The sequence below is a fragment of the Cherax quadricarinatus genome, chromosome 23 (assembly GCF_038502225.1).
Source record: "Cherax quadricarinatus isolate ZL_2023a chromosome 23, ASM3850222v1, whole genome shotgun sequence".
NCBI lineage: Eukaryota > Metazoa > Arthropoda > Malacostraca > Decapoda > Parastacidae > Cherax > Cherax quadricarinatus.
Genome location: NC_091314.1, coordinates 989,327 through 1,006,677, shown reverse-complemented (window position 1 = coordinate 1,006,677; position 17,351 = coordinate 989,327). Strand labels below are relative to the sequence as shown.

The 17,351-nt window shown below is 40.6% G+C and overlaps 1 protein-coding gene and 1 long non-coding RNA gene across 6 annotated transcripts in view; one reads left to right on the top strand and one right to left on the bottom strand.

Moving 5' to 3' along the window:
- The window catches only part of LOC138853111 (uncharacterized), a 37,007-nt gene extending 32,980 nt beyond the window's left edge, over positions 1–4,027 (top strand). For 3 of the 4 annotated variants that reach the window (XR_011392340.1, XR_011392343.1, XR_011392341.1), the window contains exon 6: positions 613–752. This is a non-coding gene — a long non-coding RNA (uncharacterized lncRNA). Of the gene's footprint in view, positions 1–612; positions 753–3,657 lie in introns of those variants that run through there. The other variant, XR_011392342.1, reaches the window with a different exon arrangement.
- LOC128685601 (fibroblast growth factor receptor-like 1) overlaps positions 1–17,351 on the bottom strand; it is a 77,707-nt gene that overhangs the window by 7,183 nt on the left and 53,173 nt on the right. For both annotated transcript variants that reach the window (XM_070087737.1, XM_070087738.1), the window contains exons 6-8: positions 16,584–16,705; positions 4,073–4,213; positions 641–743 (exon numbers count right to left, since the gene is read on the bottom strand). In XM_070087737.1, coding sequence (XP_069943838.1) covers positions 641–743; positions 4,073–4,213; positions 16,584–16,705 — 366 coding nt within the window. The remainder of the gene's footprint in view (positions 1–640; positions 744–4,072; positions 4,214–16,583; positions 16,706–17,351) is intronic.

Genomic DNA, 17,351 nt, shown 5'->3' with positions numbered 1-17,351 from the left:
TGTTCAACTGCCTCCCAGCATACATAAGGGGGATTACCAACAGACCCCTGGCAGTCTTCAAGCTGGCACTGGACAAGCACCTAAAGTCAGTTCCTGACCAGCCGGGCTGTGGCTCGTACGTTGGTTTGCGTGCAGCCAGCAGTAACAGCCTGGTTGATCAGGCTCTGGTCCACCAGGCGGCCTGGTCCGCGGGGGCGTTGACCCCCAGAACTCTCCAGGTAAACTCCAGGTAATACAGTGCCTTGAGAAATGCAAGGCATTGAGATTGTAGTCTGAATCAAGGAAAGGGAAGTCAGGACTAATGCCTTAACTGTAACCCGCTGTCTCTAATAGCCTTTAGGTGGGCAGGAAGCCCATGGCTTGTGCTGGGACCCCTTCATTTTAGCCTAACAAGTTATATAAAGGTACCATAATTCTCTATAGTAATAATTAAGGTAAGATTTGTTAGGAAACTGGACAAATGGCTCTTAATGCAAGGCTTAGGTAATGACCACTGAAGATTTTGATCATCTGACCACAAACTAGTGGTTTACCAGTCCACCCCTTTAAAAATTTTGTTTGGAAAGAATAAAAATGTACCAGAGTAAAAGGTTAAATTTTTTTTTTTTTCAGAAATGCAGCCAATATATTTTATACATACCAAGCACAGACAGAAGTGCTTGTCTGTAAGCCAGTCCAAAGTTATTTGTGGCAGTACACGCATAAACACCTGTGTCCTGTGCTGTCACTCGGGGAATTACCAACTGTAAATAAAAAGAAAGTTTATAAAGAAAATACATTACAGTACTAAAGAGTATGTTCTTAATCTTGAAAAAATAAAATTGCATGTAGAGATATTTTTAATTTATTTATAATGTATAATGAAGCACCAAGTAGATTTAATTTTTTTTTTTTTGTCAAGGAAGGTTCCTTGATGCTGGTGAAGGGCTCTTCATCTAGGGAATTGGATCTGTGCTCCAGTTCCCTGAATACCTTCCACATCCCCACTTCCCCCACAGCCACTGTATAATCCCACAGGTTTAGTGCTTCCCCCTTGATTATAATAATTTTGTCAATGTTACTTAATTTACCCTTGTGTACATACAGTAATTAAGGGATTAATTGTATTTATGAGTAACTAACTTGGATTAGTCTTGAAAATGAAGAGGCAATAGTTTTGAGGGCTACACACTGACCTTTTTCAGAAAAAAAATTATCTATTTTTTAATGGAAAGAGAGAGACAGACAGAGGTGTGTCTGTCTGTCTCACTCAGGTTAGGGTATGTAGGCTAGAGAGGGGATTTCCAAGGCCTTTGGCAGTGATGAGTGATGGTACTATGGGTGTTTATATATTTATTTGTAAAGAAAGCAAGTCATGGGTCAGATAGGCTCAAGACTTGAAATGTTAACAGCAGGTGGAGATTTTGAATGACTGGTATACTTGTTTAATATATGTACTGCACGAGAGAGAGTACATACATTAAACAGCGAGGCTTCCAGACATCGTCTAAGGTCACGTTTTATGAGAAAGAGTTGTGCCACATCCCAATTCATCAAGTGTCCCATGGAGTCCCTGTGAACACAGGCATACCTTAAGTTGTCTGTTACTGGTATTTCAATACCTGTTCAGGTGGACCAAAAGATCTCTGCCTGTTTCACCTACATATATCTTAGGACAGTATCCACAGGGGATGGTGTAGACACCCACTGTGGAAGTTAGAGGTGTGGGGCTACTTTCTGTAGTGAGGGCTTTGATAGACGTGTTTATGGTGGAAACACTTGTTACTCTTAGCAAGTACCTGGCAAGTATTCATGGCAACATAAGGGTTGGAGATGTGAAGAGCATCTCCAGCCCTTGTTTTCTTGAATGTATCTACAAAACACAAGCCTTCACATGTCTTCAGTTTCCATCTTTCTTCATCTGGGATTGCAGTCAAGGCACAAGCTATCCTCAACAAACCCCCCATGGAACAGCCCTCTAAGCAGTTCGTAGTGCTCCCATGTGGTGATGTTGCCACAAATACTTGCTGAGCACTTGCTAAGAGTAACATAAATGTTTCCACCATAAACACATCATCTATCAAAGACCTCACTGTGAAACAGCCCCACATCTCTAACTTCCACTGCAGGCTATTACCCTGCTCACACTCCAATAGCTGTATAGTCCTTGTGGCTTAGCACTTTTTTGATTATAATAATAATCACACTCCAACAGCTCGTCAGGTCCCAAATACCATTCGTCTCCATTCACTCCTAACACATTCGCGCACGCTTGCTGGAAGTCTAAGCCCCTCGCCCACAAAACCTCCTTTACCCCCTCCCTCCAACCTTTTCGAGGACAACCCCTACCCCGATTCCTTCCCCTACAGATTTATACGCTCTCCATGTCATTCTACTTTGATCCATTCTCTCTAAATGACCAAACCACCTCAACAACCCCTCTTCAGCCCTCTTGACTAATACTTTTATTAACTCCACACCTTATAATTTCCACACTCCAAATTTTCTGCATATTTACACCACACATTGCCCTTAGACAGGACATCTCCACTGCCTCCAACCACCTCCTCGCTGCAGCATTTACAACCCAAGCTTCACACCCATAGTGTTGGTACTACTATACTTTCATACATTCCCTTCTTTGCCTCCATAAATAATGTTTTTTTTGTCTCCACATATACCTCAACGCACCACTCGCCTTTTTTCCTTCATCATTCTATGATTAATCTCATCCTTCATAAATCCATCCGCTGACACATCAACTCCCAAATATCTGAAAACATTCACTTCTTCCATACTCCTCCTCCCCAATTTGATATCCAATTTTTCTTTATCTAAATCATCTGATACCCTCATCACCTTACCCTTTTCTATATTCACTTTCAACTTTCTACTTTTACACACACTCCCAAACTCGTCCACTAACCTTTGCAATTTCTCTTAGAATCTCCCATAAACACAGTATCATCATCAAAAAGTAACTGTCAATTCCCATTTTGTATTTGATTCCCCATAATTTAATCCCACCCCTCTCCTGAACACCCTAGCATTTACTTCTTGTACAACCCCATCTCTTTATATACATATACAGTGGACCCCCGCATAACGATTACCTCCGAATGCGACCAATTATGTAAGTGTATTTATGTATGTGCGTTTGTACGTGTATGTTTCTGGGTCTGAAATGGACTAATCTACTTCACAATATTCCTTATGGGAATAAATTCGGTCAGTACTGGCACCTGAACATACTTATGGAGTGAAAAAATATCGTTAACCGGGGGTCCACTGTATATATATTTTTTTTTTTCAACAAGTCGGCCGTCTCCCACCGAATAATCCAAATAATAATAATCCAAATAATCTTGCATTACCTCTATCAATATTAAATATGTTTTTGTTTTAGATTGAAATGCTCTGCATAACCATGAACTTAAAGAAAAAAACATAGAAAATACTATTTATCTATTACAATATTGGCTTTGTTTATAGCTACCTTAATATACAATAATGTAAACATGTTATCAGGTATTTATATGTACTTAAATGTGAAAAAAAAAACAAAAGAAAAGTGATTCGCTTTATGGCGGTAGCCTGGAACCTAACTTGCCGTATAAACGGGGTCCTCTTGTAATAGTTTTCATGTCTCTTACAGTAACATGCCCTTTTACCCTGCAGAATGATGGAAGATGATAGTGCAAGTGCTTGGTATTTGAAGGACAGATCTTCCAACTCCAAACATTAGTCTTGTAAATTTCAAAAGTCTGGACTCTAATATACACCAGGTGTAAATCCATTAAAACAAAAATGCAGAATGCTATATACAAATAGATACATATTATAATTTTGAAAGGAAGATTTTTTCTAAGGTAAGCAATGCTTACCTTGCTTCTTATGAATACAATCCACTGCATAAAGGGAACTTCGCCCCCTTACTCTTGCACAGATTTAGGGTTAACGAGCATACAGAAGTGTGTCTTGTGAGGTAATTTCAACTGAAACCTTTTGTATTATATTTGTGAGTTGCAATAAAATATAACTAGTTGGATTTGAGCATTTCTTTCCTCCCTATCATAACGTTTAATCTACTTACCTTAGTATAGAATGATCCATCACCTGGTGTGAGGACTTGGGTGGCTTGAAGAACAACATAACGGTGACCTTTCCAGTTTAATGTTTCATTATCAGGGATGTGTTCAGCCAAACTGGAACCATCTTCCAATCGTCGAAGCCACTGTTAATCAAATAATTAAATAAGAAAGTCCTTTTATGTACAGTATTATCAACAAAATAAATAGAGGGCTTACTGCATATCTAATGGACTAATTGGGGGAGAAGCAGATGGTCAGTAATACCAGTAGTGGATAAATAAAATTTTTTTTGCCGTGATCATAATAATAATTCAAAGGACTTTGTTCGTTTCCTAATCTTCAACCCAGTGGATTTTGTTCCATATTTTTGAAGTCCAATAAATGGAGTTTAATGTACTGCATCCCGTCAAGGGAGGTTCCTAGATGCTGGTGAGGGGCTCCTGATCTAGGGGATTGGATCTGTACTCCTCTTCCTTGAACTGAGCCTGAATGCCTTCCACCCCCCTCCTACATGTGCTGTATAATCCTACAGGTTTAGTACTCCCCCATGATTATATAATAATAATAATAAAAATGTACTTCATACCATAAGTGTAACTGGTCATACAGACATGCTGGGGGTGCTGCCTGTCTTCAAAATAATTTAATTTTCCAATGCATTTATTATACTGTACATACATCTTATTTTTGAATACAGTACATGCAAATGAAATTAAACATTGGCTGTTTTAGGTTACTTTCATTAAACCTGGACCTTCCTTTAATCCTGACTCTCTCATTGACTTCTTGACAATGACTGATTTACTCCACAAACTCTGATGATACTTTTCGCACTCCCCTCAGCCCTTTCTAGTTCAGTCTCTTGCTGCCCTTTACCCTTTCACCATCCACTACCCCGCTGTTATCCGTAACCTATTACTCATCCATCTCCCTTTTGCCACCTGATGCCCTCGCTTCCTTCCTGCCCTGCAGCGCTGTATAGTCCTTGTGGCTTAGTGCTTCTTTTTGATTATAATAATAATTTCATTAAACCTAAACTTATTTAGTTAACTAATAATAAAACCACATAAATGGGAGGCTGTCTGGCAGTGGAGAATATTTAACAGGTGCATAAAAGACCTGAGAACTAGACCTCATGTCATTAAAGGAATAATTAATAATTAGTAGGTTGGTAGACAGCAACTACCCAGGGGGGTACTACCGTCCTGCCAAGTGAGTGTAAAACGAAAGCCTGTAATTGTTTTACATGATGGTAGGATTGCTGGTGTCTTTTGTCTGTCTCATAAATATGCAAGATTACAGGTACGTCTTGCTACTTCTACTTACACTTAGGTCACACTACACATACATGTACATGTTTATTTATACACACTCATCTGAGTTTTCTTTGATTTTATCTTAATAGTTCTTGGTCTTATTACTTTTCCTTTTATATCCATGGGGAAGTGGAATAAGAATCTTTCCTCCGTAAGCCATGAGTGTTGTAAAAGTCAACTAAAATGCCGGGAACAATGTGCTAGTAACCCTTTTTCCTGTAATAATCACTAAAAAGAAGAAGAAAATTGTCAAAGTGGGAAGTCTGAATGTGCGTGGATGTTGTGCAAATGATAAGAAAGAGATGATTGTGGATGTTATGAACGAGAAGAAGCTGGATGTCCTGGGTTTAAGTGAAACAAAGCTAAAGGGGGTGGGAGAGTTTCAGTGGAGAGGAATCAATGGGATTAGGTCGGGTTTTAAATAGAGTTAGAGCTAAAGAAGGAGTAGCAATAATGTTGAAGGATAAGTTATGGCAGGAAAAGAGGGACTATAAATGTATTAATTCAAGGACTATGTGGAGTAAAATAAAGGTGGGATGTGAAAAGTGGGTTATAGTAAGTGTATATGCACCTGGAGAAGAGAGAAGGGTAGAGGAAAGAGAGAGATTTTGGGAAATGTTGAGTGAATGCGTGGGGAGTTTTTGAACCAAGTGTGAGAGTAATGGTGGTTGGGGATTTCAATGCTAAAGTGGGCAAAAATGTTGTGGAGGGAGTAGTAGGTAAATTTGGGGTGCCAGGGGTAAATGAAAATGGGGAGCCTTTAATTGAGTTATGTGGAGAAAGAGGTTTGGTAATAAGTAATACATATTTTATGAAGAAGAGGATAAATAAATATACAAGGTATGATATAGCATGTAATGAAAGTAGTTTGTTAGATTATGTATTGGTGGATAAAAGGTTGATGGGTAGGCTCCAGGATGTACATGTTTATAGAGGGGCAACTGATTTATCGGATCATTATTTAGTTGTAGCTACAGTTAGAGTAAGAGGTAGATGGGAAAAGAGCAAAATGGCAACAACAAGCAAGAGGGAGGTAAAAGTGTATAAACTAAGGTAGGAGGAAGTTTGGGTGAGATATAAGCAATTATTGGCAGAAAGGTGGGCTGGTGCAAGTATGAGTAGTGGGGGGGGGGGGGTTGAAGAGGGTTGGAATAGTTTTAAAAATGTAGTATTAGAATGTGGGGCAGAAGTTTGTGGTTATAGGAGGGTGGGTGTAGGAGGAAAGAGGAGTGATTGGTGAAATGATGAAGTAAAGGGTGTGATAAAAGAGAAAAAGTTAGCTTATGAGAGGTTTTTACAAAGCAGAAGTGTTATAAGAAGAGTAGAGTATGTATATGGAGAGTAAAAGAAAGGTCAAGAGAGTGGTGAGAGAGTGCAAAAGGAAAGCAGATGATAGAGTGGGAGAGGCACTGTCAAGAAATTTTAATGAAAATAAGAAAAATTTTTATAGTTAAACAAGTTAAGAAAGCCTAGAGAACGAATGGATTTGTCAGTTAAAAACAGTAGGGGAGTTAGTAGATGGAGAAATGGAGGTTTTGCGTAGATGGCGAGAATATTTTGAGGAACTTTTAAATGTCGACGAAGAAAGGGAAGCGGTAATTTCATGCACTGGCCAAGGAGATATACAGTGGACCCCCGGTTAACGATATTTTTTCACTCCATAAGTATGTTCAGGTGCCAGTACTGACCGAATTTATTCCCATAAGGAATATTGTGAAGTAGATTAGTCCATTTCAGACCCCCAAACATACACGTACAAACGCACTTACATAAATACACTTACATAATTGGTCGCATTCGGAGGTAATCGTTATGCGGGGGTCCACTGTACCATCTTTTAGGAGTGAAGAAGAACAGGATGTGAGTGTAGGGGAGGTGCGTGAGGCATTATGTAGAATGAAAGGGGGTAAAGCAGCTGGAACTGATGGGATCATGACAGAAATGTTAAAAGCAGGGGGGGATATAGTGTTGGAGTGGTTGGTGTTTTTGTTTAATAAATGTATGAAAGAGGGGAAGGTACCGAGGGATTGGCAGAGAGCATGTATAGTCCCTTTATATAAAGGGAAGGGGAACAAAAGAGAAGGTAAAAATTATAGAGGAACAAGTTTACCGAGTATACCAGGAAAAAGTGTACAGTAGGGTTATAATTGAAAGAATTAGAGGTAAGACAGAATGTAGGATTGTGGATGAGCAAGGAGGTTTCAGAGTGGGTAGGGGATGTGTAGATCAAGAGTTTACATTGAAGTATATATGTGAACAGTATTTAGATAAAGGTAGGGAAGTTTTTATTACATTTATGGATTTAGAAAAGGCATATGATAGAGTGGATAGGGGAACAATGTGGCAGATGTTGCAAGTATATGGAATAGGTGGTAAGTTACTAAATGCTGTAAAGAGTTTTTATGAGGAGAGTGAGGCTCAGGTTAGGGTGTGTAGAAGAGAGGGAGAATACTTCCCGGTAAAAGTAGGTCTTAGACAGGGATGTGTAATGTCTCCATGGTTGTTTAATATATTTATAGATGGGGTTGTAAAAGAAGTAAATACTAGGACGTTCGGGAGAGGGGTGGGATTAAATTATGGGGAATCGAATACAAAATGGGAATTGACACAGTTGCTTTTTGCTGATGATACTGTGCTTATGGGAGATTCTAAAGAAAAATTGCAAAGGTTAGTGGATGAGGTTGGGAGTGTGTGTAAAGGTAGAAAGTTGAAAGTGAACATAGAAAAGAGTAAGGTGATGAGGGTATCAAATGATTTACATAGTAGTAGTAGTAGGTTGGTAGACAGCAACCACCCAGGGAAGTACTACCGTCCTGCCAGATGACTGTGAAACAAAAACCTGTAACTGTTTTGCATGATGGTAGGATTGCTGGTTTCTTTTTCTGTCTCATAAACACGCTAGATAACAGGGATATCTTGCTACTCCTACTTACACTTTGGTCACACTTCACAGACACGCACATGCATATATATATATATATATACATACATCTAGGTTTTTCTCCTTTTTCTAAATAGCTCTTGTTCTTTTTTATTTCTTCTATTGTCCATGGGGAAGTGGAAAAGAATCTTTCCTCCGTAAGCCATGCGTGTCGTATGAGGCGACTAAAATGCCGGGAGCAATGGGCTAGTAACCCCTTCTCCTGTATACATTTACTAAAAAAGAGAAGAAGAAAAACTTTATAAAACTGGGATGCTTAAATGTGCGTGGATGTAGTGCGGATGACAAGAAACAGATGATTGCTGATGTTATGAATGAAAAGAAGTTGGATGTCCTGGCTCTAAGCGAAACAAAGCTGAAGGGGGTAGGAGAGTCTCAGTGGGGGGAAATAAATGGGATTGAATCTGGAGTATCTGAGAGAGTTAGAGCAAAGGAAGGGGTAGCAGTAATGTTAAATGATCAGTTATGGAAGGAGAAAAGAGAATATGAATGTGTAAATTCAAGAATTATGTGGATTAAAGTAAAGGTTGGATGCGAGAAGTGGGTCATAATAAGCGTGTATGCACCTGGAGAAGAGAGGAATGCAGAGGAGAGAGAGAGATTTTGGGAGATGTTAAGTGAATGTATAGGAGCCTTTGAACCAAGTGAGAGAGTAATTGTGGTAGGGGACCTGAATGCTGAAGTAGGAGAAACTTTTAGAGAGGGTGTGGTAGGTAAGTTTGGGGTGCCAGGTGTAAATGATAATGGGAGCCCTTTGATTGAACTTTGTATAGAAAGGGGTTTAGTTATAGGTAATACATATTTTAAGAAAAAGAGGATAAATAAGTATACACGATATGATGTAGGGCGAAATGACAGTAGTTTGTTGGATTATGTATTGGTAGATAAAAGACTGTTGAGTAGACTTCAGGATGTACATGTTTATAGAGGGGCCACAGATATATCAGATCACTTTCTAGTTGTAGCTACACTGAGAGTAAAAGGTAGATGGGATACAAGGAGAATAGAAGCATCAGGGAAGAGAGAGGTGAAGGTTTATAAACTAAAAGAGGAGGCAGTTAGGGTAAGATATAAACAGCTATTGGAGGATAGATGGGCTAATGAGAGCATAGGCAATGGGGTCGAAGAGGTATGGGGTAGGTTTAAAAATGTAGTGTTAGAGTGTTCAGCAGAAGTTTGTGGTTACAGGAAAGTGGGTGCAGGAGGGAAGAGGAGCGATTGGTGGAATGATGATGTAAAGAGAGTAGTAAGGGAGAAAAAGTTAGCATATGAGAAGTTTTTACAAAGTAGAAGTGATGCAAGGAGGGAAGAGTATATGGAGAAAAAGAGAGAGGTTAAGAGAGTGGTGAAGCAATGTAAAAAGAGAGCAAATGAGAGAGTGGGTGAGATGTTATCAACAAATTTTGTTGAAAATAAGAAAAAGTTTTGGAGTGAGATTAACAAGTTAAGAAAGCCTAGAGAACAAATGGATTTGTCAGTTAAAAATAGGAGAGGAGAGTTATTAAATGGAGAGTTAGAGGTATTGGGAAGATGGAGGGAATATTTTGAGGAATTGTTAAATGTTGATGAAGATAGGGAAGCTGTGATTTCGTGTATAGGGCAAGGAGGAATAACATCTTGTAGGAGTGAGGAAGAGCCAGTTGTGAGTGTGGGGGAAGTTCGTGAGGCAGTAGGTAAAATGAAAGGGGGTAAGGCAGCCGGGATTGATGGGATAAAGATAGAAATGTTAAAAGCAGGTGGGGATATAGTTTTGGAGTGGTTGGTGCAATTATTTAATAAATGTATGGAAGAGGGTAAGGTACCTAGGGATTGGCAGAAAGCATGCATAGTTCCTTTGTATAAAGGCAAAGGGGATAAAAGAGAGTGCAAAAATTATAGGGGGATAAGTCTGTTGAGTGTACCTGGTAAAGTGTATGGTAGAGTTATAATTGAAAGAATTAAGAGTAAGACGGAGAATAGGATAGCAGATGAACAAGGAGGCTTTAGGAAAGGTAGGGGGTGTGTGGACCAGGTGTTTACAGTGAAACATATAAGTGAACAGTATTTAGATAAGGCTAAAGAGGTCTTTGTGGCATTTATGGATTTGGAAAAGGCGTATGACAGGGTGGATAGGGGGGCAATGTGGCAGATGTTGCAAGTGTATGGTGTAGGAGGTAGGTTACTGAAAGCAGTGAAGAGTTTTTACGAGGATAGTGAGGCTCAAGTTAGAGTATGTAGGAAAGAGGGAAATTTTTTCCCAGTAAAAGTAGGCCTTAGACAAGGATGTGTGATGTCACCGTGGTTGTTTAATATATTTATAGATGGGGTTGTAAGAGAAGTAAATGCGAGGGTCTTGGCAAGAGGCGTGGAGTTAAAAGATAAAGAATCACACACAAAGTGGGAGTTGTCACAGCTGCTCTTTGCTGATGACACTGTGCTCTTGGGAGATTCTGAAGAGAAGCTGCAGAGATTGGTGGATGAATTTGGTAGGGTGTGCAAAAGAAGAAAATTAAAGGTGAATACAGGAAAGAGTAAGGTTATGAGGATAACAAAAAGATTAGGTGATGAAAGATTGAATATCAGATTGGAGGGAGAGAGTATGGAGGAGGTGAGCGTATTCAGATATTTGGGAGTGGACGTGTCAGCGGATGGGTCTATGAAAGATGAGGTGAATCATAGAATTGATGAGGGAAAAAGAGTGAGTGGTGCACTTAGGAGTCTGTGGAGACAAAGAACTTTGTCCTTGGAGGCAAAGAGGGGAATGTATGAGAGTATAGTTTTACCAACGCTCTTATATGGGTGTGAAGCATGGGTGATGAATGTTGCAGCGAGGAGAAGGCTGGAGGCAGTGGAGATGTCATGTCTGAGGGCAATGTGTGGTGTGAATATAATGCAGAGAATTCGTAGTTTGGAAGTTAGGAGGAGGTGCGGGATTACCAAAACTGTTGTCCAGAGGGCTGAGGAAGGGTTGTTGAGGTGGTTCGGACATGTAGAGAGAATGGAGCGAAACAGAATGACTTCAAGAGTGTATCAGTCTGTAGTGGAAGGAAGGCGGGGTAGGGGTCGGCCTAGGAAGGGTTGGAGGGAGGGGGTAAAGGAGGTTTTGTGTGCGAGGGGCTTGGACTTCCAGCAGGCATGCGTGAGCGTGTTTGATAGGAGTGAATGGAGACAAATGGTTTTTAATACTTGACGTGCTGTTGGAGTGTGAGCAAAGTAACATTTATGAAGGGATTCAGGGAAACCGGCAGGCCGGACTTGAGTCCTGGAGATGGGAAGTACAGTGCCTGCACTCTGAAGGAGGGGTGTTAATGTTGCAGTTTAAAAACTGTAGTGTAAAGCACCCTTCTGGCAAGACAGTGATGGAGTGAATGATGGTGAAAGTTTTTCTTTTTCGGGCCACCCTGCCTTGGTGGGAATCGGCCAGTGTGATGATAATAAAAAATAAAATAAAAAAAAGAAAAATTGGATATCAAACTGGGGAGGAGAAGTATGGAAGAAGTGAATGTTTTCAGATACTTGGGAGTCGACGTGTCGGCGGATGGATTTATAAACGGTGAGGTTAATCAGAGAATTGATGAGGGAAAAAAGGTGAGTGGTGCATTGAGGTATTTGTGGAGACAAACATTATCTATGGAGGCAAAGAAGGGAATGTATGAAAGTATAGTAGTTCCAACACTCTTATATGGGTGTGAAGCTTGGGTTGTAAATGCAGCAGCGAGGAGACGGTTGGAGGCAGTGGAGATGTCCTAAGGGCTATGTGTTTACCTGGAGTTTACCTGGAGAGAGTTCCGGGGTCAATGCCCCCGCGGCCCGGTCTGTGACCAGGCCTCCTGGTGGATCAGAGCCTGATCAACCAGGCTGTTGCTGCTGGTTGCACGCAAACCAACGTACGAGCCACAGCCCGGCTGATCAGGAACTGACTTTAGGTGCTTGTCCAGTGCTAGCTTGAAGACTGCCAGGGGTCTGTTGGTAATCCCCCTTATGTGTGCTGGGAGGCAGTTGAACAGTTTCGGGCCCCTGACACTTATTGTATGGTCTCTTAACGTGCTAGTGACACCCCTGCTTTTCATTGGGGGGATGGTGCATCGTCTGCCAAGTCTTTTGCTTTCGTAGTGAGTGATTTTCATGTGCAAGTTCGGTACTAATCCCTCTAGGATTTTCCAGGTGTATATAATCATGTATCTCTCCCTCCTGCATTCCAGGGAATACAGGTTTAGGAACCTCAAGCGCTCCCAGTAATTGAGGTGTTTTATCTCCGTTATGCGCGCCGTGAAAGTTCTCTGTACATTTTCTAGGTCGGCAATTTCACCTGCCTTGAAGGTGCTGTTAGTGTGCAGCAATATTCCAGCCTAGATAGAACAAGTGACCTGAAGAGTGTCATCATGGGCTTGGCCTCCCTAGTTTTGAAGGTTCTCATTATCCATCCTGTCATTTTTCTAGCAGATGCGATTGATACAATGTTATGGTCCTTGAAGGTGAGATCCTCCGACATGATCACTCCCAGGTCTTTGACGTTGGTGTTTCGCTCTATTTTGTGGCCAGAATTTGTTTTGTACTCTGATGAAGATTTAATTTCCTCATGTTTACCATATCTGAGTAATTGAAATTTCTCATCGTTGAACTTCATATTGTTTTCTGCAGCCCACTGAAAGATTTGGTTGATGTCCGCCTGGAGCCTTGCAGTGTCTGCAATGGAAGACACTGTCATGCAGATTCGGGTGTCATCTGCAAAGGAAGACACGGTGCTGTGGCTGACATCCTTGTCTATGTTGGATATGAGGATGAGGAACAAGATGGGAGCGAGTACTGTGCCTTGTGGAACAGAGCTTTTCACCGTAGCTGCCTCGGACTTTACTCTGTTGACGACTACTCTCTGTGTTCTGTTAGTGAGGAAATTATAGATCCATCAACCGACTTTTCCTGTTATTCCTTTTGTGCGCTATTACGCCATGGTCACACTTGTCAAAGGCTTTTGCAAAGTCTGTATATATTACATCTGCATTCTTTTTGTCTTCTAGTGCATTTAGGACCTTGTCGTAGTGATCCAATAGTTGAGACAGACAGGAGCGACCTGTTCTAAACCCATGTTGCCCTGGGTTGTGTAACTGATGGGTTTCTAGATGGGTGGTGATCTTGCTTCTTAGGACCCTTTCAAAGATTTTTATGATATGGGATGTTAGTGCTATTGGTCTGTAGTTCTTTGCTGTTGCTTTACTGCCCCCTTTGTGGAGTGGGGCTATGTCTGTTGTTTTTAGTAACTGTGGGACGACCCCCGTGTCCATGCTCCCTCTCCATAGGATGGAAAAGGCTCGTGATAGGGGCTTCTTGCAGTTCTTGATGAACACAGAGTTCCATGAGTCTGGCCCTGGGGCAGAGTGCATGGGCATGTTATTTATCGCCTGTTCGAAGTCATTTGGCGTCAGGATAACATCGGATAGGCTTGTGTTAATCAAATTTTGTGGCTCTCTCATAAAAAATTCATTTTGATCTTCGACTCTCAGTCTGGTTAGCGGCTTGCTAAAAACTGAGTCATATTGGGACTTGAGTAGCTCGCTCATTTCCTTGCTGTTATCTGTGTAGGACCCATCTTGTTTAAGTAGGGGCCCAATACTGGACGTTGTTCTCGATTTTGATTTGGCATAGGAGAAGAAATACTTTGGGTTTCTTTCGATTTCATTTATGGCTTTTAGTTCTTCCCGCGATTCCTGACTCCTAAAGGATTCTTTTAGCTTAAGTTCGATGCTTGCTATTTCTCTGACCAGTGTCTCCCTACGCATTTCAGATATATTGACCTCTTTTAGCCGCTCTGTTATTCTTTTCCGTCGCCTGTAAAGGGAGCGCCTGTCTCTTTCTATTTTACATCTACTCCTCCTTTTTCTTAGAGGAATAAGCCTTGTGCAAACATCGAGTGCCACCGAGTTAATCTGTTCTAGGCATAAGTTGGGGTCTGTGTTGCTTAGTATATCTTCCCAGCTTATATCGGTTAGGACTTGGTTTACTTGGTCCCACTTTATGTTTTTGTTATTGAAGTTGAATTTGGTGAATGCTCCCTCGTGACTAGTCTCATTATGTCGGTCTGGGGCTCCACGCATACATGTCTGAACCTCAATTATGTTGTGATCTGAGTACGTATATTGTTTTTGATATGGTGACATTTCTTATCAGATCATCATTGTTAGTGAAGATGAGGTCTAGTGTATTCTCCAGTCTAGTAGGCTCTATTATTTGCTGGTTTAAATTGAATTTTGTGCAGAGATTTAAAAGCTCGTGTGAGTGTGAGTTTTCATCAGAGCTGCCTCCTGGTGTTATTACTGCAACAATATTATTTGCTATATTCCTCCATTTTAGGTGCCTTAAGTTGAAATCCCCCAGGAGCAAGATGTTGGGTGCAGGAGCTGGAAGATTTTCCAGACAGTGGTCAATTTTTAACAGCTGTTCCTGGAATTGCTGGGATGTTGCATCCGGAGGCTTGTAGACTACCACAATGACTAGGTTTTCGTTCTCGACCTTTACTGCTAAAACTTCCACTACATCATTTGAGGCATTAAGCAGTTCTGTGCAAACAAGTGACTCTGCAATGTACAGGCCAACCCCCCCCTTTTGCCTGTTCACTCTGTCACATCTGTATAGGTTGTAACCTGGGATCCATATTTCGTTGTCCAAGTGATCCTTTATGTGGGTCTCAGTAAAAGCCGCGAACATTGCCTTTGCCTCTGCAAGCAGTCCACGGATGAAGGGTATTTTGTTGTTTGTTGCTGGCTTTAGACCCTGTATATTTGCAAAGAAGAATGTTATCGGACTGGTGGTATTGTTGGTACTGGGGGGGGATTTTTTTCCGGCATTAGTATCTGTATCTGTTGGTTTGGAGTGGAGGCCATCGACTGTGGTTCCACTCCAGGTATAAATATGCAGAAAATTCGAAGTGTGGAAATTAGGAGAAGGTGAGGAGTTAATAAAAGTATTAGTCAGAGGGCTGAAGAGGGTTTGTTGAGGTGGTTTGGTCATTTAGAGAGAAAGGATCAAAGTAGAATGACATGGAGAGCATTTAAATCTGTAGGGGAAGGAAGGTGGGGTAGGGGTCGTCCTCGAAAAGGTTGGAAGGAAGGGGTGAGGGAGGTTTTGTGGGCGAGAGGCTTGGACTTCCAGCAAGCGTGCATGAGCGTGTTCGAGAGGAGTGAATGGAGACAAATGGTATTTGGGACCTGACGATCTGTTGGACTTAAGTCCTGGAAATGGGAAGTACAATGCCTGCACTCTAAAGGAGAGGTTTCGGGATATTAGCAGTTTGGAGGGATATGGTGTGTCTATGCGTATATGCTTCTAAGCTGTTGTATTCTGAGCACCTCTGCAAAAACAGCGATTATGTGTGAGAATGATGATGAAAGTATTTTCTTTTTGGGGATTTTCTTTCTTTTTGGGTCACCCTGCCTCATTGGGAGACGGCCGACTTGTTTAAAAAAAAAAAAAAAAAAGACTGACATGCAAAACTATGAGGCACAGACAGGATAAACAAGACAAAGCTTTTTGACTAGGGATGTAATAAAAACAACCTCCAACTCAGTCAACAAGATAGCTGGAAATATTTTAATACGAGCAATAATGTAGTGGAATGAGCTGAACAATAACAACAGAATTATTACAATCATAACAAAGTGCTAAACCCACTAGGGCCAAACAGAATAACAGCAGAAGTAGATTCTATACAGAAGTTCAAAAATAATTTGATAGGACTAATTCACATCAGTCAAAATTGAAGAGAGGGAGACCAAGAACTAGAATTCACTTCCATCTTAGAAAGTTAAACAGGCAACTACCAGAGCAGCTTAATTCACTGGAAACTATACATCCATTGTGAGCACTGCAAAGAAAGACTTAGGGATGAGCACTGCCAGACAGAGATATACCCAGGCATTGTTTGATTCCTGAACTCAGTGAAAAGCAAGTGAAGACCTTTATTACAATGTTTCTTCTAGGAGTGGACTTTTATCAGTATACAAAAATAAACACACATTGCCTCACAAAGCAAGTGAGCACCTCGAGCTCACGCTCGGGAAGGTAAAAAAAAAAAAAACATTACAAATAAGGTATGCCTTATATGGTGATGTATATATGTTAAAGTCCAGTCGTGGGTGTAACTTCACAATAAATATTTCCTAGCAAACAATGTCATTCTCACTGCATGTCAGCTTACACTATATTTTAACCACAGAATAGCAAGCTCTAGAAATTCTTTTCTAAACCCAAAGAATGATACATGAATAAGGTTGTGGGACTTACTTTAATGTGTGGTGTAACTTCAGAGCTGCCACTGCATTGAAGTGTGGCAGACTCTCCCAAGGCCACAGTAGTGTTGGCAGGATCCAGAGGGTTGAATTCTGGCTCTCTTGGGCGTGCTTGATCTGACAAGATCATCATATTTAGCAATTAGTGTTTATGCTATAAGACAGAACTCCAGTATATAATGCATTTTTACATTCAATAAAAATTATACATCCTTGAAAAATTACATAATCTTAATGTAAAGAACAGTGGTTGGGAAATTTTACTACTCAATCCAAATTTGTTGTGACTTACAGTAAGTGACTCAAAAAACTGCAGATATGGTTTGTGGAGTGCAGATAATGGACTTTGGATTGGTTTGTGTGCACAAATTGGAAATAAATAAATAAATAAATAAATAAATAAGACATCTCTTGAAAGTTGGTGTCTTAAGCCTTCAAATCAAACCTGACTGCCTTCTCAGGTAATGCATGATTCCCATGGGTTTAGCATTTTCCCATGAATACACAGTAACAAAAATAATGTAAGGCACTAAATTAGCTAAGGTAGCAACAAGCTGTTTATGATTTTAGGTAGGATATGCTTCAAAGGTGTCTTGATGCTAGCAAAGGAATCATAATCCAAAGAATTTGAGCTACAATACTTTTCCTTGGATTGAATCTCTTTCCCTCCCACTCCTCTGGCACTGTATAACACTGACTATACTATAACAACTATGTAAAAAGACTTTTTAATGTCTTATTACTTGTTTAGGTGTACAGCTTC